A 22,614-nucleotide genomic window follows, 5' to 3' on the forward strand; every position below is an offset into this window, starting at 1 on the left:
TATATATATATATATATATATAAGTTTAATTATATAATATGTAATTATATAACTTATGTGTAAATGAACCATATTAATCACCAAATCGACGACCGTCAACAGTCATAATGCTTCGTTGACAATTTGATTGGCTTCGTTCTCTGGATTGGTCGATACCCAAGAAAGTGTCAATTACCCCATGTTACTGAGCCACGATAGTTTTGTGAAGAATTGTTCTCCACGATGGTTGACAATGTGTTGTCCACCGTGGTCGACGACACTCTATACACAGTGTAAATGCTCCAGAAGTGACTCCACAGCCGTTGCGGTTCTCTTGTGCCTCCCGTAACCCTCAATTATTGCACTCACCAAATTTGTCGAGTGCAGCACCTGTCAGTGTTTTACGGTGGGTCAGTTGGTGTGTGCAATGGAGATGTGGAGGGATTGAGGGCGAAAGACTAGTAGATGGGAGGCCACCGTGCCTGACGACCAGCAGGGAGACATGGGGGTGTCACCAGATGCTGGTTTGGCTCTGATACTAATGTTAGAATTAAATTCTTAATTTTTTGTTTGACTGGAATAATACACCAGATAAGTTTTGAATGTAATATATATATATATATATATATATATATTAATTGATAAAAATTGAGTGATGATTACAAGGTTGAGGCGATGCTCCTTAAATAAGAGTTGATTGGACATGCCTAATTAGAGAGACATGTCCCTTGGGGACTAATACAAAAGGAAAGCTTATGTTGCAAATACAAAAGCCTTAAATTCCATCACTAGTGGAATCAGTGATTCTGAATTTACAAAAGTCATGAATTGTGACTCGGCCAAAGAAGTATGGGATAAGCTATTTAGCTTATACGACGGGGACTCCAAAGTTAAGAAGGCAAAGCTTCAAACTCATATAGTACAAAACAATCAAGAGAAGAGAGATGTGTGATGATGATCCCTAAGTGATGTGATATGTGGTCTATTTATATGAGGTGGTGTTGATTGAGACCCAATTTGTCCATTACACTGACCTGTACTTTTGTGCACATGGGGTTTCACATCAAAAATAATATTTTTCCTTGACCAAATTAATTTTTTCCAAAGGCTAGTAGGGGCTTCTCTGGATGAGGAAGGCTTCCCAATGGAAGGAATTTCTCCCTAAGCTGCCAGATTTCAACAACTAATAGATCACAAGCCAACCTAAGAATATCTTTACAAATAGATAAATCACAATAAAATGTCATACATCTTGGAATTTCCATGCACCCTAGGCCTAGTCTATACCCTAGCGAGGAACACAAACGCATTAGAGATGCCTAACTTTAAACAACTTTGCATACCGGAATATAACAGCCAGATCAATAACAAGTACACAAGATTTTTGGCCCAAATCATGTTCCTTATTAGTCCATTAATAAGAAAACCTTAAGGCTCTCGTAGCAGGGTTGATGGCCCTTTACAAACTCCTGTACAATGCTAATATACACAATCAATCCTTTGACCAATACAATGTTGATTTATGGTAGCACCGGATGTGCTCTAAGCCTCAAAATTTGCAGGAAGGCTAGAACACATGTATTCCACAATACCGAGAGATCGTTTTGGGAAATTCCACCCAGAGACAGCTTTATTAAAATAATTAATTATTTTTAATGGGTACCTAAGTCTAAACTTAGGAAATTAAAATAATTAAAGGGTATTAATTAAACTGAGGGTGAAACTTCTAGAAGAAGATGAGGATCAAGTCAATATGATCTGAGCCATTGATTAGAATCTAATCTAGGTCGTTGATTAATCAACTAGAGGATTACAAGGACTTCGATGGGCATTTGGAAGACACATCGGGCAGATATTCAATTACCCAAGTAAGATCGATTTTCTCACTGGTCGAAGTTCAGCAAGAGGAAATCGAATCAAAGGGAGAGTTGCAGGTGACAAGGAGAGAAGACATCAGCATTAGTCGGGAGTGCAGGCGCAGAAAGAAGACGCAGAGCAGATCAGGGACAGCGCAGAGGTTGTGACGCTGGGACTGCACAGTCCCTACGCAAAAGCTGATATAGTGAGATGCAAAGGGGGCAACAAATCCTCTCCAGAGCCAAAATCTTGCTGAGAAGCGTGAGAATATCATCTGTAAAATTTCTCACAGAAATTCCTCTTCTATTCTGCTGGTTGTCCTTTCCTTGATATTCTTATTTCTAGGAATGATGATGGTTCCCTCGCCCATCAAGTTTTTCGAAAGAAAACTCATGCGGAGCAGTATCTTCATGCCAGTTCCCACCATTTCCCGGCTCAAAAGATGGGTGTTCTCAATACCCTTGCTACTCGGGCCCTTAGGATCTCGGACAAGAAGAGCTTTGAGAAGGAAAAATCCCATCTGCTGGATGTCTTTGTGGAGAATGGTTACAGTAGATACATGGGTCATAAGGCTTTCCTTAAAGCTTCCAAGAATTTTCTGGCTAAAAGAGAACCAAAAGATCGAGTTCCTGGTGTCCATCTTCCGTATGTTCAAGGGACCACTGATAGAATTGGTAGGATTCTCAGGAGACATAGTATCCCTGTGTCCTTTAGGCCCCTGAACACCATTCGTTCGTCCCTCAGATCGGTGAAGGATCCCATCGACCCTAAATATATGAAGGGTGTTTATATGATCCCTTGTTCCTGTGGGACCCCCTATATTGGGGAGACTGGTCATTCCATTAATCAGAGGATTAGCGAGCACGCAGCGGATCTGAAGCATAGGAGATCTAAGTCTTCCGCTTTGGCTGAACATGCTGAGAAAACCAATCATCATGTTTGTATTGAAGAAGCCAGTGTTATTGCTAAGGTTTCGCATTTCCATCATCGAAAATTCAGGGAAGCGCTTGAGATTGAAAAGAGACCAAGCAATCTCAATAGAGAGGATGGTTGGAAAGTCAGTAGGTGTTGGGTCCCAGCCCTCTCTTCCTAGTCGTTTTTCCGTCCTCTTTGGTTTTTTGTGTCTTTTATCTTTATTTTTACTTATTTATTATTATTATTATTATTATTATTATTATTATTTTATTTTTATTTTATTATTATTATTATTATTATTATATATATATATATTTTTCGATTTTTATTTTTAATTTTTGGTTATTTATTTATTAGTTTTTATTCGCATGATATTTATGTATAGCAACCTTTTTTCTGATATTTCAAGGTCCTTTATGCCTATTTTTCCATTTTAATTCCTATTATTTTTATATATTGATTATTTTTATTTAAGGGCCTTCATATAACTAATTTTCCTTTCTAATTCTTTACAGCTTATATTTTTTAACTATTTTTCGATCTATCATATCTTCCTTTGATTTTCTTTATTATATTCTAAATTTATAAGGTCCTTTTTATAGCTTAGTTACCTTTTATTAATTAACATACAATTTTTATAATATTTTTAAATAAAATTAATTTATATATTACTCTATACATCTAGGCATTTAACTTATCCTTTATTATAAGGTCATTTAATTAACTAATTTTCCATTTAAGGTCCTTTTTATAGCTTAATTACATTTTATTAATTAACATACATTTTTGATAATACTTTTATATAAAATTAATTTATATATTACTCTATATTTCTAGGCATTTAACGTATCCTTTATTATAAGGTCATTTAATTTACTAATTTTCCTTTTAAATTATTAACTAACTTATAATTTTTATTAACTTTGATTCTCTTTATTACCTTTTATTATTTTTAATTAACATACAATTTTAATAATACTTTTAAATAAGATTATATTTTATATATTCTTCATATATTTCTTAGGCATTTAACTTATTCCCTTATTATAAGGTCATTTATTTAACCTATTTTCCATTTTATATTATTAATTAACTTATAATTTTTAATTATTAAGTCTCATGCCAAATACCCTCAATAATAATGTTTTATTTCACTTATCCATTTATTATTAGGTCATTTAATTAACTAACTTTCCTTTTAAATTATTAATTAAATTATAATTTTTAATTATTAACTTTGATTTTCTTTATTACCTTTTATTTTTTAATACTTTTAAATAAAATTATTTATATTTTTTAGGCATTTCAAGGTCATTTATTTGACTAATTTTCTTTTTTATTAATTAACTTATAATTTTTAATTATTAGGTCTCGTACCATTTACCTTAATAATAATTTATTTATTTTTATGAATGAAACTATTATAATAATTTTTGACCCCTGTCCTTGAGTCAAACTAGCCGTTAGGGTAGATAGCTATTGGAGGCTCCGCTCAGACTATTTAGCATGATGAGCTAGATCTGTTTCTTCAACTTGTCCTGACGATGAACCACACTAGTTGGTTCGAAACGCGTCGACAAATGAGATTCCATGTGATTTTCGCCGAAGAATCTTTCTCTAACTTGATATGGATCACAAAAGCCAAAAATCTATGGTTGTATCTTGTACATGAGATTTTTGTTGAAGATCAATAAAGAAACCCTCATCTGTTGCACCGGTTTTCCCACATTGGGTTTTTCTGGGGACAATTATCCAAAATTAATTGTCATTGTGATTATACATGTGCTAGTATTTTTCCTTGCACTTACTTTCTGCAATATTTTAATTGTGAAGGTTGTCGTAGAATTTATTTCGATATTTGTTGTAGAAACACAGTGCATAACTTATTTCTGAATTAATAAGTAGAAGAAATAATATCAGTCAATGTTGTTGGATTTCTATTTAGAAATTTTCACATGGTATCGCAGTTGAGTTAAGCAGGAAGAACCAAAGTTAAAGAGAAGGAGGGAGTCTGAAATTAATGCATAGGCAGAAAATCAAATCCCCAGAGGAATTGTGCAGTCCAGTCTAGGAGGGCAAAATTTTCATAGGAAAATATCTCTGAGAGAAGGCGACAGAGAGGAAGATTTCCAAATCGAAGGTTGTTCAGTGAAAGAAGAAGCAGCGTAGTGCAGTCTTCAGGTGAAGATGCAGTTTTTCTGCAGCAATTGATGGGGCAGAAAAGCGTCAAAAATCAATAGGAAAAATAGCACAAAGAAGGATGGAAAATCGAGATGTCTCTGAATTATCTTCCAGATTGGAGGAAGAATTTGCATGCTTGTCAAGTTCAACATCAACAGATGTTTGGTACATTGAGCGAGGATTCAGCCCATATGACTGGAGTACGAGAATATTTCTCGAGCTATCAAGAAGAGCAAATGGACTTCTAGATTACTATGGGCAACAGAACGAAGTGTACTCCGGTAGGGAATGGCACCATAGTATTTCAGACGGAAGTAGGAACCAGCATCCGAGCCACTAATGTTCTGCATGTGCCCGGGTTGCGAATGAATCTGATTTCAATGTCCCAGTTACAGGACAAGGGATACGATGTATACTTCACTAGAAGGAAAGTATACGTCAAACATCCAAGCTAGAAGAAGAAGAGACAAATTGGAGCTCGAAGCAATAGACTATATATATTTCAACTTGAGTCTCCAATGGCACTAATAGGCAGCAATCATAATGGTGAAAGAATGAACTATGGCACAGGCGAATGGGACACTTACGCCATGGAGCACTGAGGATGCTCAAAGAGACTGCTACAAGAGTTCCAGTCCTTAGCACTGAGCATGATAATGTATGTAGAGGATGCGTACTAGCGAAGTATGCTAAAACAGTTTTTTCCAGAAGTAACAATAGAACGGAAGGCATATTGGGATTAATACACTCAAATATTTGTGGCTCAATGTCCACAAGAGCTCTTAGTGATGGCAAATACTTCGTCACCTTTATTGATGATCACTCTAGAAAAACCTAGATCTATTTCTTAAAGACCAAGGATGAGGTCTTTGATCGGTTCAGAGAGTTTAAGGCTCTCATAGAGAACATGACACGAAAAAAGATAAAGGTATTGTGTTTAGATAATGGTGGAGAGTATACGGACAAAGACATCATAGTTTTATGCGCAAAGGATGGCATCAAAAGAGAATGGACAACTCCATATAATCCAGAGCAGAATGCAGTAGCAGAACGAAAGAATAGAACTATTGTTGGGGAGGAAAAGGCTATGTTGTATGACCAGGACTTGCCTATATTCTTATGGGTAGAGGCTTGAACCATAGCGATGTATATCCAAAATAGAACTCCTCATAGAGCATTGGGGAAGAAAATGCCTGAAGGTGTCTTCACAAGGAAGAAGCTGGAGGTGAGTCATCTCAGGATATTAGGAAGTGTGGCATATTTTCACATTCCAGACGAGAAGCATAGTAAACTAGATCATACTGCGGAAAAGGGTACCTCGTAGGATATAGCAAGACCTCGAAGGCATACAGAATCTACATTCCTAGTAGCAGGAAAATTGTAGTAAGATGAGATACAAAGTTCATAGAGGATAGAGCTTATAGGAAATCTCAAGCGATGCCAGCAAAAGATCAGTCAGTAGATGCTCCATTAGTCCAACAACAGCAGGGGAAACAAGGAGGATAAGCAGTAGGACAAACACCTGGATCAAGCATAGTGACCAGCACCAATATTTCCTCAGAAGTAGGAAATCCAAGCAATTCTCAGTAGATGGAACAGCAGGAACAGGAGGGGTATTTGATTTAGCCTCCCACCACCAGTGGTAGAACCAACAAGGAGGCACGACAGGTGTTGAGGGATGTAGAGGAGTTTGTCGGAGCTCCTAGAACCGAGAAGAGCTAGCACAGACAGCCTGACAAGTACCAAGCCTTGGTAGCATAGGCTGAAGAACCCATCCAGATTTCAAGAAGTCGTACAACACCAAGTTTGGGTGGATGCCATGGTATAAGAGTATAGTTCTATCATGGTGAATGATGTATGGGAAGTGGTACCTAGACCAAAGGATAGATCAGTTGTAGGATCAATGTGGATCTACAAGATCAAGTATGCTGCAAATGGAAATATAGAAGTACAAGGCTAGGTTCATGGCAAAGGGGTACACAGATGAGGAGACCTTTGCCCCAGTAGCCAAATATACCTCTATCAAATCCGTTATATCCCTAGCAGCTCAAATGAGATGGGCGATTCACCAGATGGATGTCAAGACAACATTCTAGAACGGGGTGATAGAAAAAGAGGTGTATATAGAATAGCCAGAAGGCTTTGAAACTCATGAAAAGAAAACTAATGTTTATAGGTTAAAGAAAGCCCTGTATGGGCTCAATAAGGCACCCAAAGCATGGTATGGTCGAATTGATAGTTACTTGCAACAGTTGGGATTCGTCAAGAGTGATGTTGATCCCAATCTCTACTATCTAGTGGTGGAGAATGAGCCACTTCTTCTGGTATTATATGTAGATGACTTGTTTCTAACAGGGTCATCTAGGCTCATAAAGGACTGCAAGAAGAATCTTGAAGCAAAATTTGACATGAAGGATATGGGCTTGATGCATTATTTTCGAGGGTTGCAAGTTTGGCAGAAGAATGGGGAGATATTCCTTGGGCAAGGTAGATATCCTACAGAGGTTCTGAAGAGATTCAGAATGCAAGATTGTCGACCCATGGCTATGCCCATGATCACCAAGTGGAGGAAAATAGATGCATCAGGAGACAAGGAGGTGGACCCCACCTTGTACAGACAACTCATTGGGTCGCTCATGTATCTGGTCAACACTAGGCCAGACATTTGCTTCGTTGTCAACACCCTTAGTCAGTTCATGGTCGAACCGAAAGGGTGCATTGGGCACCAGTGAGGCACATTCTTATAGAGGTGCGTGGAACAGTCGGATATGGGTTGAAATACACACGAGGAGATGACATTAGATTGAATGGATTCACAGATGCAGATTGGGCAGGTAGTTCAGTAGACCTAAAGAACCTACGGGTATTGCTTCAGCGTCAGATTAGGGATGATCTCTTGGTGCAACAGGAAGCACAATTCAATAGCTCTGAGCTCAGCGAAAGCTGAATATATGGCAGCCATCACAGCTACATGCGAAGCTATATGGCTTAGAAAATTGCTTGTGAGTTTGTTCAGGAAGAGGATGGAAGCGACCAATATTTTCTGCGATAATCAGAGTTGTATTAAACTCTTTGAGAATCCAGTATTTCAAGAATGGTCGAAACGTATTGATATCAGATGTCACTTTATCAGATATTGTGTTCAGCGTGGGGCTATACAAGTGCAATGTGTCCCCAAAAGAAATCAGGTAGCATATGTACTCACAAAATATCTAGGAAGAGCTAAGTTCATCCAGTTCAGGGAGCAGATGGGTATGGTAGAGAATTTGTTTCAGTAGCAGAAACAGGTGGTTTCTCAGTTGCAGTGGCAGGAAATGGGAGGGAGTTGCAGTATAGATGCAGCGTTGGCGGTGGCAGGGCTAGCAACAGCACAGATGCAACATTTGTGCAGTAGTTGATGGACAATGGTGTCAGAGATCAACAAGATAGAGGAGATGTCACAGAATTAGAGTAATGCTTCAACAAGTTGCATTACTAGAGCACATTCCTCGCTAAGAGGGAGTTTTGATTTATGGTAGCATCAGATGCGTTCTAAGCCTCAAAATTTGCAGGAAGGCTAGAACACATGTATTCCACAATACTCAACAATCGTTTTAGGAAATTCTACCCGGAGACAGTTTTATTAAAATAATTAATTATTTTTAATGGGTGCCTAAGTCTAAACTTGGGAAATTAAAATAATTAAAGGGTATTAATTAAACTGAGGGTGAAACTTCTAGAAGAAGAAGCGAGGATCAAGTCAATATGATCATAACCATTCATTAGAATCTAATCTGGGTCGTTGATAAATCAACTAGAGGATTATAAGGACTTCGATGGACATTTGGAAGACACACCGGGCAGATACTCAGTTACCCAAGTAAGATCGATTTCCTCACTGGTCAAAGTTCGGCAAGAGGAAATCAAATCAGAGGGAGAGTTGCAGGTGATAAGGAGAGAGGGCATCAGCATCAGTCGGGAGTGCAGGAGCCAAAAGAAGACGTAGAGTAGAGGAGGTACATTGAAGAGGCTGTGACGTTGGGACTGTGCAGTCCCTATGCAGAAGCTGATGCAGTGAGACGTAGAGGGGGCAGCAAGTCCTCTCCAAAGTCAAAATCTCGTTGAGAAGCATGAGAATATCATCTGTAAAATTTCTCACAGAAATTCCTCTTCTATTTTGTTGGTCGTATCTTGTACATGAGATTTTTGCTGAAGATCAATAAAGAAACCCTCATTTGCTGCACTGGTTTTCCCACAAAGGGTTTTTCCGAGGGCAATTGTCCAAAAATAATTGTCATTATGATTATACTAGTGCTAGCATTTTTCCTTGCATTTACTTTCCACAGTATTTTAATTGTGAAGGTTGTCGTAGAATTTATTTCGATATTTGTTGTATAAACACTATGAATAACTTATTTCTAAATTAATAAGTAGAAGGAATAATATCAGTCATTGTTTTTGGATTTCTACTTAGAAATTTTCACATACAACAGGGTTGAGGCCAATTCCTTTAGTTCCTCATCTACCCAAGTACAAATACAATCAACTATCCTTCATCTACAAAACACAACTAGCAAGATACTCACTCATGTAAGCTAGTTCCTTTAGCCCACAGACTTTAGTACCTCTTGTTGTCCTTGTTGTTAGCCTTCCCGTTCCTTTGGTAGCCTCCTCAACCTCTATTCAACCCTCTACCATCTCTCCTACTCTGCTACAACCCCCAATCTGTTTGTCCTCAACTGTGGTTACTCCTTTCTTTCCTTGTTGGTTGCTCCAACACCACTTGCCGGCCTTATCCTGCCTGCGGATTGCCCTATACCAACTCGGTCTACCTATCCTCAATCCTACAGACCTGAAGGATGATGTCCTCAAAATGGTTAGTGTACCTTCTAATAGGTGACCCACCTTCCTTCAAGACGTATGCTAGAAGGGAGAGGGCACTAACCGAAGCGTAGGTGGAGAAATCTCAAATAAAGCTATCTATGGATCATCGTAGGGTTTTTCGTTGGTTGGCTAACCAATGGAGAGAAAAAAAATTCGCCTAGGGGTCACCCATTTTCAGTAAGTAACAAAGCACATAAAATAGATTTGGTGATCTACAACAAGCCAAGTACATCTTGGACTTGTCCATGCTTGGGCATATATTGGACTACTCTTAATGTAATGTCTTCTTAAGGTCAAGTTGTGCTCTAATATAAACATTGCATCTCTTGTGGTTACTTTTAATTCGAATCTGTTGCCTAAAGAATAATCTAGATCTATTGCACAATGCATTCACTAAATTGTCATTCATTTCCTTCTTCAAAGTTTTGTCATTGACTTGAGATGGTAATCAATAACTTATAAATCTGAAATCTTCCATTGCATACATAATGAAATCATATTTGAGGTTTAATCCACTTGTTTATAATTTAAGCATCTAAGTGGATTGTGGTGATTTATGTTTATTCCCTTAAAAGTTTATATTAAAGCATTAGGTCACTAAATTTGTTGGATCCTTTGTATTGCACATATTGTATCTTTTGTGGGATTCAATTGGTGTATCAAAGTAAATCTTTGCATTTAATGTCTTAAGTTTTAACCATAATCAATATTTGCTTGGATTCTCATAATAACAAATCACATATGAAAGGGATACCTCCCATGGCCTCTTGAGAACCAGCAAAAATTAAGGGGAAGTTGTGCTGAGTTGGCAGTGAAACAACTCCATCCATTACACCAAGGTGGCATCTGTGGATTGGGCTTTTGCGCTTATATGCTAGTTTAGGTGGTAACAGGTTGATATTGCTTGTTCATTGCAACTTTCATTCTTCCCTTATCACATAAGATAGAAGCTCATATTTGCTTCCCTACCTAGTTTATTTTCGCTCAACTTGTCCAATGGATTGACACTAGTCTTAGTCCACCATTACCTTCATTATAGAATTATATTACAATATTTGTTTTACTGAAGCTATTTCTCCATTTCACCTTGAACCTAAATCACATAAGCTTTGACAATCCTATCTTAGGGATACCACTTTTATGCCAGAGGAGAGCCAGACTAAAGCGAGAAGAAGGCTATTGTGGTGACAGTGGGCAGCCCTCTTGAGTTCCACCAAGGTCATACTTTTGTTTTTGAGCTTCACCACAAGAAGTGCAGGTTTGGGAGGCAACACTCCCTATAAATATCATTGTGCCTACAATTGGAAGTGAAAAAGATGTATCATTCTTCTTGATTTGAGCTTGTTGCAAAACTTGCACTCTTAAATTATAGGAAGAACCTCACGCAGGTTTGGAGGTTCTCCCTAGTCAAGATACCTCAACAATTTTCTGCATCAGTGGATGGCAAGGTAAGGGTAGTTGTTGCTAGTTTATTCGAGCTGCAATTCTCACTTTATCTCCTAAGAAAACAGCCTTCCAAGATTAACCTTTGACTCCATATGCCCAAGAATGGATTTCCATTAATCTTGGTGCACCCATCACTTTATAAAAACCTATATTGCAATTCCTGTTTTTCTAAATCTATGTTTCCATTTCACCTTGAGCCTTAACTGCATGAACTTTAACAATCCTATTCTGGGATACCCCCCTTGTGGCAGAGGACTTAAGAGAGCTGACCTAAAGTAAGTGAGGGTGCTACTATGGTGACAGCAGGTAGCCCCTCTTAGTTCCTCCAAGGTCTTGTTTGTGCTCTAGGGCTTTATTGCAGGAAGTGGGGTTAGGGGGTAACACTCAGATCTTCTATGAACATCAAAAGCATTTTATATTTCTCTTGCAAATTTGAACATCCAAATTTCTGTGCCAGAAACTTTAACAGCTTATTCTGATAAACTTTAATAATATCCTGATGGATAATTAATATAACATGTCAAAAACATACATTCTGTTCTGGAAGTTATGTAAAGAAACAAAATAAAGAACAAGATAATTAGAAATACCTTCAGCAGCAAGATTTGCTACAACTTTGACAGCATGAATTTGTACATCCACCTCTTCTGACTCCAACAGTGACAGTATATTTTGTAGTCCAACTTCATGAATATGAGTCAGAGAAAACCTTTCGGTTAACATTGAAATACAAAAGAGCACTTAAAGTCATTGCAAGGAATTAAATATTTACCTTCTTCAAATATTTTTGCAATTGTGGCTCGTTGCCCACTAATTGTATCTCTCATCTGACTCAATTTGAGCAAGGTAATAGTACCTTCAGACCCAGTAGATGCTTTGCCAGAATTCTGTTTGTCAACACTCTTTCTATTCTGTTAAAAATGATGAGTCCCAACAGAATAGAATAATATAACGGGATATGGGAAGAAGTATCAAAAAGTAAGCTGTCAGATAACTAAAATACTCAGTTTTGACACTGTACCTGATTGACCTCACAGCTAAGTTGTGAAATTTGTTGCTTTAGACTCTTCACCTTATCTTCAAGCATGCATCTATGCTGCTGCTCATCTTTAAGTTTATGTCTTGTATCCTGGATCTCCTTGTGGTCTTTTGCCTTCCAACGTGAGATAAGAATATTAATGATGTAAAATTTCATAGCTTTCTAGGTAGCGGTAAAAGAAATACTTCTGACTAAAACTTTATACTCCTTTGGAAAAGGAGAAGAATACGATCATATGAATTGTGATATACTGACATTGGATAAAAGAGCCATGGATTTCTAATCATTAACAGTAAATTCAGACAGTCAAAACTCTTTAACAATATCATTATCCATTACCTTAGAAATCGAAGTTTCTTCCTTTTCAATCCGCAGCATTTGCAGCTCCTTCTCAAGACTCTCTTGATAAAGAATATGCTTTTCTAGATTCTTCCTTAGTTCCAGTATTTCTCTTTGATCTCTACCCTAAATAAATTCCAGATGATCAAGATATAGTGCAAATAAGGATGACATGATAAATATCTAAACCAATTTCCCTGTAAAGAGCTCACACCTCGATGAAAATTATATATGATGTCATAAAATTATGAACGTTATGATTTACCCTTAACCATAAACAAATTCATGATACAGAAGAAAAAATAGATGTAGGAAAAAAAATGAATCCTTCAAGGTAATTGCAATACATGTTTCCAGAATAACATGATATGCAATATCCCTTTTGGAAATTTTGCAGTATTTTTCTAAAAAAACTATTTTATTTTATGCCAACATTTTAGCCAAAAACCCACGAAATTACACCAAAATGCACCAGTAAATAGGAACCCAATAATTATACAGGCATGGAAAATATGCAGAAGTAAACCCAGTAACTCAAATAACATCAGAAAATGCAGCACAAGGAATGACTCAGCTTCATTTATTATAATATAACACGCAGAGTACACCGGGAAATATCTGAGACAAAATAGGAAAGATGATAGTTGAGTGGACCTCCAAATATTTTGCTGCGATGCCGATCCTGATCTCTCAAAACTCCACAACGGCTGCACTCTCCCTCCAACAACAACTGCGACTGAATTAGCTGAAGCACCAATTGAGGACCTGAATGATCCTCACTCCAATATTCCTAAAGTTCTATGAGACTCCTGGATGAAGTCTCCTCAAAGAGAGTTGGGTTTTCGTCCAATACTCAACAACATACCCGAGGGTTTCCATCCTGGGGTTAGAGAAGTTGGGAACTAGGTTCTCCAAACCTCATCAATAGAAATATCAATCATCCAAGATGTCCTCAAATGGTCACCTCCTCCTTTTTTTATAGATATGATGGAACCCTCTAGAAGCCTTTACTTTATTATTATATTAATCACTAGTACCTTTTCGCTCCTTTTATTTTAATTAAAATACCTTTTTAATTTGGGAAAATGGTAAATCAGCCACCATTCCTCCTCAAGCCACCAAAAGTCACTTCCCACCATCTCATCCTGTAAATCTTCTCATTCTGGTTCCAACGAGTTATTACACTAAGGTGTTTCGTCAAGTATTCCTCCCGTAATGCCACCTTAAGCATAATTAATTGAGTTAGGCTCCATAATAACCCTGTTTTCCGAAAGTTGTCAGAATGCAACGAAACAAAAGGCAAGTTGTGCAGATGATGGAATATGTCAATCGAATACCATCAGATCCCAAAGAAACTCCTCAAAACCCCATAAATCCCCTCCAGAAGCTCCTGAGCCCGCTGATGGAGAAAACGTACTCCTGTGACCCACGGGGGCTCCACTAGGAGAGCAATACCATACCACGTGGGTTCATATTGGGGGATATTTATTGAGGAAAAAATGACATAATATATTGGGGGATATATAGGGGATAGAGGGTTTTTATATTGACATGTATAAAAAATTGAGCCAAAATTTAATGAAAAAAATGAATACCTACAATATCTAGTGAAAGTAGGGGTTTTTAAATTGGGAAGGTGTATTGGGTTTTTATTAGTAGGGGATTAGATAATGTGATTTTTAGAGGTATTTTCCAATATGTAGTCAAATTAAGGGTATTGTTTAATATGCCACAAACACACATGATATGTCAGATGTTCATTGAGTGAAGCCCCCGTGCTGTGACCTAGCTGCCACCAACCATGGAAGTCCATCCCGACAATGCCAAAAAGGAACATGACATGATAATTTAATATAAAACACCTTTCACTATGAGAACATATATCAAAGATGCCTTTACCTATGTAATATCCCCAATTTTGATTTTCAGCATTAGTGACGATTTTCGGAAGAGGAGTCAATTCCAACATTGGGACTTAGGATAAAAAGGGAAAATTGCAGCGCTAATGGAATGTGGGGGCCACAAGAAAGAGAAATTCGACCCAAGGAGGGATCTCACACTCTTGGAGAAGAGAGAAAAGAAAAGGAAGTGCTTATTAGGAGAGAGAGGGAGTGGGGGCCACAAGAGAGAGGATGCCAACAAATTATAAATAGAGCTTGAGGGCCTCGCTTTGGCATATTTTGGTCATTTTACAATTCCAACCTTAGTTATCTTGAGTTGTTTAGCCAAGACAATTGTGTTGTTAAGCACAAGGAGTTCCCGAGCGGGAATTCCACACTCATTTTGGAGAACTTCGAGTGTCTCCCTAGTGAGGCAATTTGGGGAGCTCAATTCAGAGTTTCCATTGGGCATATTTAAAGTTATTTTTTTCAGTTGGAGCGAGTTTCCCTTGGGCACAGGGGAGAAATTCGTGGCTCTTGGAAGGGCCAACAAAAGGACAATTTGGGCCAGCCAATTAGCAGAGAATTATTCAACAAAGAGGGTTGTATCCTGTCAATTGCGGGTCCGTTGGTGAGGAGTTTGGCAAGGCTGAACTGCTCCAATTCTTGGCCTATGCAGGGGCTTACTAGGCATTGTTGTGCAACCGTTGGTGAGGAGTTTGGGAAGGCTGAGCTGCTCCAATTCTTGGCCTATGCAGGGGCTTACTGGGCATTGTTGCACAATCACTTGGGCAAGGAGAATCTATGGTGGGACTACGAAGGATTACGGGAAAATTTGGGAGGAAGTAACCCGGTGGGAAGAAGACTTTCTAAGAGAGATTTGGAGCATTTTGTAGCAGATTTCATCTACAACCAGTTTTGCTAGCCAGTTAGAGGTCCACGCATAAATTGGGGTCATCAGGGCACGTTGGACTCAGCCCAAACCCTTTCTAGATTTTTGTGGATTTTATGAGAGAGGCTAAGATTAATTTCACAGAATTTCTTGAGAACTCCTGAGGGCATAAATCTTGGTTCCATTCAGTAGTCAGTAGTAGAAATTGTTGGAGGAGGGCGCAGTTTATTCTAGGACCTGTTACCCACCATTTTGTGGGTGATATCCCTGGGAGAATTTTTTTCTAAAATAGTCCTCAACCAGCAGCCACCAGTTAGTTCATTGTGCCATTTCTCCACCACTTGAGCCAGCCATGTGGTCCCTCGCCCATCTGCCATGATGTTTGAAGGTGGGCCTTCCGAACATAAAGGTATGCCTTGTCATTTGGTAATTGAGTATTATAGTTTGCTTATCATGGACACTTCTGGGCATGGATTAATGGGGGGATTTGGCGAAATAATGGGCTAGGTCTGTGCTCTTGTCCCCTAGACCCCTTTTAGATATTAACCTTGAACTCTAGTCCCGTGGGATCTCTTTTACTAACCATTTGGCCTTAGGGATGGTATTTCACGGGAAACCCTGATTTTGGTTGCATGGTCCCGCTCCCTTATCCGCACATAGTACCCCCTTTTCCACTCATTATTACCCCATTCATCATTTCTCCCACCTGGGTCCACATTCCTCCACTGGATTCACATAGGGTTTTCTCAACCCTTCCCCTTGCCCACACATTGGGTCAGGCCTGGAATGATGCCCTGGAAGTTGATGCAGTTAAAAAGAAAAATAAAATCATATTTGGCTACATTCAATAGGAAAATGTACCACAAAATGCAAAATATGGCCAAGAAAAACACATTTAGCACGCGGTAAAAAGCCAATACATGAGATCTACCCCAACATCATGGCCATCACCCTGGTTCCTACAGGTTCTATGAACCTCCTTCATCATATAGGAATCCATGATTGTCCCAACCCCTGGTGGGCAGTGGACCGTCCTACCTTAAAAGGGGGTATTCATTATTACATCTTATGCATCATGCTCTTACCCCTTGAGCCCCGAGCAGTTAATCAACGAAAATCATAAAAAGGCAAAAGGCATATATAAAGAAGGGTGGAAAAATTCGAATAGCCAATGAAGGGGGTCGAAAAACTAGTTGGAGGGGCAGATATGGGAAAAGGAACTCACAAATTATAAATAGGAGAAGCTCAACCACTTTTGGCGTATTTTTCCAATCGAACTTTTTATTGTTGCTCGCGCTGCTTAGCCGGGTCACACTGGTATTCAACACCGAGTTTTCCAAGCTAGGAGCTCACCCTTTCTTCAGGGAACCACGAGTGTCACCCTAGGGAGGTCAGATCGTACCAATTTGGAGGAGAGTTTGGAGGGATTTAGAGTTATACACTCAGTCACTCACTCAGCCAGTGCGTATTCCAGGAGGACGCGAGAGGGGATCCCGCTTGGCTCATTTTAGTTGTCTTCCAGGTAGTGTTTGCCAAGAGAAATTTAGCACAGCAGCTTTAGGGGAAAATCAGCCTAATTGATGAGTTTTGGGGTAGGAGATTGCTGATTGAAGGCAACACAAATTTGCGCATCTAGGGCCTGCGCAGTAGCTATTTTCTGGGCACACATGGGAGTTTGAGGGAAGTGTTTTGGAGCTATGTTTTGCCAGGAAAAATAAGGGGAACTTTAGTGTAGTGAGACTCAACATTTTGGGAGTGATCGTGGGGCTTTTTCAGGGAGTTTGCAGACAGGCTGTATTTCTTAGCGGTTGGAGGAGGACGTGGTAATTGGGGCCGAATTTCGGGGGTCAGACCAGACCAAACCCTTTCTGGGTTTTGGTGGGTTATTTGAGAGGACCTTGGGGCTAATTCTATGGAATTTTCTAAGCACCAGAGGTGGGGTTTCCAGCAGTATCTTTCTAGCAGATACTATAGTTTTCTAGGTCAGCACGGGGCATCATTGGAGCATCTCGTTATCTCATCTAGGATTTCTATTTTATCACCTAGGTCTTGTCAAGCTTGCCATTGAGGAAGGCCCAGGGGCACTCCTTGCACACCATTGTACTCTTCCTCCAATTATTTAATAAAATGGCTCAAGTGTTTGACATTTCTGGCATTTTTATGGGTGTTCACTAAATGTTCTCAAATTTTGTGTTGCATGCACTATTTTTCTTTGCATATCACCATTTTTCCTAATTAGGAACATTACATAGGCTCCTTAACACATCCTTTCAGGCCGACTTGAAGTGTTATTAGGCCGACTTATTGCTCCATGAGGCTGACTCGATGCTTGCACATTTGACATGGTCTTGGAGGGTCTTTTGACTCTAATTTGACTCAAATAAATTCTTTTTACAATATGTAACATGCCCAAATGGGTCATTCATGCATGACAAAGACTCATAAGTCGTAGAAGCTCTCAATGGGAGCTTTGACCTATAAAAATAAATTCCTCTTGAGCATGAAACCCATGCCTCAAGAAATTATAAATTTATTTTTCTCATTACATTAGATACATAAAATCATGATTACATATGTCATTATGAAGACCGAGCCTAGTTACATATTTCAACAGAAAGAAAGGTGAGTCTTGGTGGCTCTTAAAGCCCTTTTAATTTTTTCTTTTTTGGAGGTTTTGGGCAGTCCCTTGATGAGATTGAGATGTGCATTTTCTCAATACGCTTGGAGATGGCTAATTCAACTAAGAATGTCCCAAACTCCAAATCTTTTGATAACCTGCATCACACTAACTAAAACCTTGCAATATAAAATTAGTATGAAGGGAACTCGCTCATATGATGGCAAGATTGGACATCTTGTTCAATCAAGAACACAAGTCTCAATCAAACCTAGGATACAAGCAAGTCCAAGAAAGCTACAAGTACTTGTGGCCTTATTCCTTAGACAATGTTACCACTCAAACTAGCAAGGGTCCTAGGAGGGGTTCCTATAGAGAAACTACTATATCGAGGGCAATAATGGAGCGATAGCCCACTGTCACCTCAGCTAGGGCTCCCTGCTCTTTACAGTCTTTCAACGATGGGAGGAGTCTCAATACACAAGGAATCACAAGAATTTATGGTCAATGTTAAGATAAAGAAGTGATTCCTAAGCCTATTCACAAGAGAGACTCAACTAAATGGTTTGCTTTCTTTAGAAGCAAGGTGGTGGATTCTCTATAAAGGGCTAAGATGGCCTTTGAGGATAAGTTTTGAGAGTATGTTTTGTCAAGGCAACCCCTAGACTAAAAGGCCTTATGAATGCTTGAATTCTATGTGATATTTGTGGAATTGGAATCAACGAGTTGCAGGACCGCAAAGGGCCAAGTCGACCCAAAATTAGGTCAAGGATATGGAGTTGATAAATCAAGGATACACTTGACCTAATTGGGGAAAGGAAGAGGGTCAAAGAAAGAAATTTTCTTTGATGATTTGTGATATGATCCCAATGTGGTTACTAGCCAATGGAAAACCAAGTGCAAGAATTGATCTTGGAGCTAGGGCATGAAACATCTCAAGATCCCACAGTCAGAATCTCATGAAATTTGGAGGGATTCTTGAGGACACACCAACGCAGTTGTGGACAAGAGATTGATTCTTTTGATGGAGAAATCGTGAGAAAGGTGATGCCCTAGGTGACCTATGGAGACTAGACCTAGAAAAAGAGGGGAAGGTGAGAGGAATCCCCTTTGAAAATGATCACCTATGGGAGGATCAATGCCTAATCCTTTGGGGAAGATGGAGTCAAGATGAAATTTTTGATTTAGAGGAACTAAACCCAATTGAGGAGCCTCTTAGACAACTTTGCATGGCAATAAGGGGATGAGAACAGCTGCTAGAAGAGTTTATACTTCGATGTGCAATAATTGATGACTTATTGAGATGTGTTCAATAAAAACAAGCTCAAAGAACATTCGTGTTAGCTTCTGTAGCATCGGATGTGTTCTAGCCACAAAACTTTGTGGAGAGACTAGAATGAATGAGTTCTCCAAAACCCAGAAATTGTTTATGGAAATTCCACCCAGAAGTGTCTCAATTAGATTATTAACCAATTTTTTTAATTATTTCCTAAGTCTAAACTTAGGGAATATGGTTAATTCATCACCGTTAATTGAGATGTGGTGAGAATCATCTAGAAACTCACACGGATCGACAGGGAATTAATAAGGGCCATCTATTATGTTTTAATCTTGGTCGTTGGTTCTCCAACATAAGATTATAAGAAGTCGATGGGTAGATGAAGAATGCATTAGGGCAAATACTCAATTTCTCAAGCAAGTCGATTTTCTCAATGGCTGAAGTTTGGCAAGAGAAAATTGAGTCAGAGAGTGAGTTACAAGTGGGAGAGAGAGGGCATCAACAATAGTCTAAGAGTGTAGGACAAATCTGGAAGGGGCAACATAGAGGAGGGACACAATTCATCAGGGCAGAGGAGCGACGCAGGCACTGTGCAGGGCCAGCGAAAGGGCAGAAGGTCCTCTTCGGGGTTAGAAAAACGTTGTGCAGTGTGAGAAATTCATCAGTAAATTTCTCTCAGTGACTCTTCCTCTATTTTGGCTATCTATATCTTGTACAGAAATTATTGTTGAAGATTAATAAAAGAAACCCTCGTCTGCTGCACTGGTTTTCCCACATTGGGTTTTTCCGGAAATGATTGTCCAAAAATAACTGTCAATGTGGTTATATATGTGTTATTATTTTTTCATGTATTTATTTTCTGCGGAATTTTATTTGTGAAGGTTGCAGTGTATGTATTTCGATATTTGTCGTAGAAAACTTCATATAATTTGTTTAAGTAATTTGAGAAATAGGAGAAATATTATCAGTTGTTGCAGTAGGATTCGAGATCACCGAATTTTCACATGGTATTGGAGCAACAGGTAAAAAAAAGAGCTCAATTGCAGATGGAAGAAGGATTTTGAAAGCACTGCATAGGCCGCAGTTCGAAACCCCAGAGAGGTTGCGCACTCCATTAGCCAGACAAGCAAATTTTCGTGGAAAATTAATTCTCTGAGTGAGTCGACAGAGAATAAAATTTTCCGGATTGAGATTTGTCAAAGGCAGAGGGAGCAACGCAACGGTTTCCACGCAGAGCAGAACATGTATTTTGTAGCTGATAATGAAGAAATTTCAAACCCCACTCTGGTTATCAGTTTTCCTTATCACTCCATGCATTTAGTTTTAAATCCAAGCATGATAAAAATTCTAAAATTTGGAAATGACAATAATTTTCTGAAAACACAAATTTAGAGATTTCACAACTGCTGAAATTGCAGAAATAAAACACAGCAAAATTATGACAGCCACACACAGAAAATAACACAGTGATTTTTGGTCAATGTGACCCTGGAAAAACCCCCTACAACTCTTGGAGAAAACCAGTTTGAGAGCTCTTCTTTATTTCTGAAAATGCTTTTACAGAGAAACTGAAATACACAGTAAAAATTCCAGCAACCACAAATTACAACTTATCTCGATTTCCATGCTTGAAATCCACCTCGAAAATCGTGTCAATTAGCAAACAACGAAAACAAAAATTTTCACAACAATAAAACAACATTAAATGTTGTACGACCAACCTCAAAAAATGTGCCCAGAACTTGTTGTCCCTCTTCCTCGATTTCTGTGTCTTTCTCCTATTGTACGATTTTTCCTTGTGATTCATGCCAATAAATGTTTCTGCACAGAATCGCTGAAATGTCTTCTTGTTGCTCTCCTTCACTTCCTCACTGCTTAGAAATTTTCTCCTTGCTCTCTCTTCTCTTTTTCTCAAATGCTCATGAAAGAATGAATTGATCTTTTCCTCTTCTCTTCTCCTTTTATTCTCTAAATGACCTTTTAGGTTACCCTAAGATCTAATGGCTGAGATTCATTTAGATCTAGGGATGAGAATAAATGTGCATTTAATTCTCACTTTCTATTTTTTAACTCACTCACTTAACCTTTTATTTCCATAGTCATTTTTTCACTTTCTAATTCTTCATTAAGTTTAATAAAATCACCTTTAAATTAGAATGTAACTTTACCACATATAAAGTCACTTTTAAATTAGAATGTAGCTTTACCACTTATAAAGTCACTTTTAAATTAAATTGACTTTACCACTTATAAAGTCACTTTAGGAGAAAAGTAAAAAAAAAAAAAAATTGGACGCTTTTCCCTAGGCCAAAGATCAAAGCCTTAGGGGACCACTTGTCCTCTGGTACCCAAATTTTAGCACTCCCTCTTACCGAGGAAAGTCTTCCTCACCACTCCCATCTTGTCTTTGAAGTAGACATGCTTGCCCCGTGGTAAGGCTTTGGTCAAAATGTTCGCTACCTACTCATTTGTTGAAATGTACTCAAGCTTGATAGCTCCTTTTTGGACATAGTCTCTAATGAAGTGATACTTGATCTCAATATGCTTTGACCTGTCATGAAAAACTGGATTCTCCGTCAGTTTTATACAACTCTGATTATCACAATAAATCACTAAAGGTCTCAATGTCTGACCAAATAGACCAAACAACATTTTGCGAAGCCATATGGCCTCAGAACTAGCCAAAATAGCAGCCATATACTCTGCCTCAGCTGAACTTGCAACTGCCTGTTGTTTCCGATTGATCCACGACACAGCTGCCGAACCCAACCCAAAACAGCATCCGGAAGTACTCTTCCTATCTGAAGCACAACCTACCTAATCTGAATTCGTGTACCCTGCCAGTCTCACTCCATCACCCTGTCTATAATCCAGACCAAAATCCACAATCCCCTGCAAGTAACGAAGAATGTGTTTTGCAACCACCCAGTGCACTCTCCTGGACATGAATTGACTCACAATGTAAACTGCAAAACATATATCTGGACGAGTGTTGACCAAATACATCAAACAACCAATCAACTGTATGTATAGAGTAAGATCCACCAACTCGAATCAGAAGCGTGAAGCTTCTTCCAGTTAGTGATCATAGGTGTAGACATGGGTTTGCAGTCCTCCATGTGAAATCTGCTAAGAATATCCACAATGCACTTCCCTTGTCCCAGGAAGAAATGCCCCTCCTCTTGCCACACCTCCAATCCCAGAAAATAATGCATCAAGCCAATATCCTTCACCTCAAACTCTGAAGCAATATCTCTCTTGCAGGCCTCAATGAGTCTCTCTGCATCGGTGATGATCAAGTCATCAACATACAACACCAGAATGAGA

The 22,614-nt window shown here is 38.7% G+C and overlaps 1 protein-coding gene across 3 annotated transcripts in view; it reads right to left on the minus strand.

Moving 5' to 3' along the window:
• LOC149152303 (kinesin-like protein KIN-UB) overlaps positions 1 to 22,614 on the minus strand; it is a 515,820-nt gene that overhangs the window by 345,370 nt on the left and 147,836 nt on the right. For 2 of the 3 annotated variants that reach the window (XM_089446070.1, XM_089446069.1), the window contains exons 12-15: positions 12,620 to 12,745; positions 12,263 to 12,394; positions 12,014 to 12,152; positions 11,832 to 11,924 (exon numbers count right to left, since the gene is read on the minus strand). In XM_089446070.1, the coding sequence (XP_089302196.1) occupies positions 11,832 to 11,924; positions 12,014 to 12,152; positions 12,263 to 12,394; positions 12,620 to 12,745 (490 nt within the window). The remainder of the gene's footprint in view (positions 1 to 11,831; positions 11,925 to 12,013; positions 12,153 to 12,262; positions 12,395 to 12,619; positions 12,746 to 22,614) is intronic. The other variant, XM_089446071.1, reaches the window with a different exon arrangement.

The sequence above is a fragment of the Pinus tabuliformis genome, chromosome 9, assembly GCF_031772625.1.
Source record: "Pinus tabuliformis cultivar Carrire ecotype Pingquan chromosome 9, CPIR1, whole genome shotgun sequence".
In the NCBI taxonomy this organism is placed as follows: Eukaryota; Viridiplantae; Streptophyta; class Pinopsida; order Pinales; family Pinaceae; genus Pinus; species Pinus tabuliformis.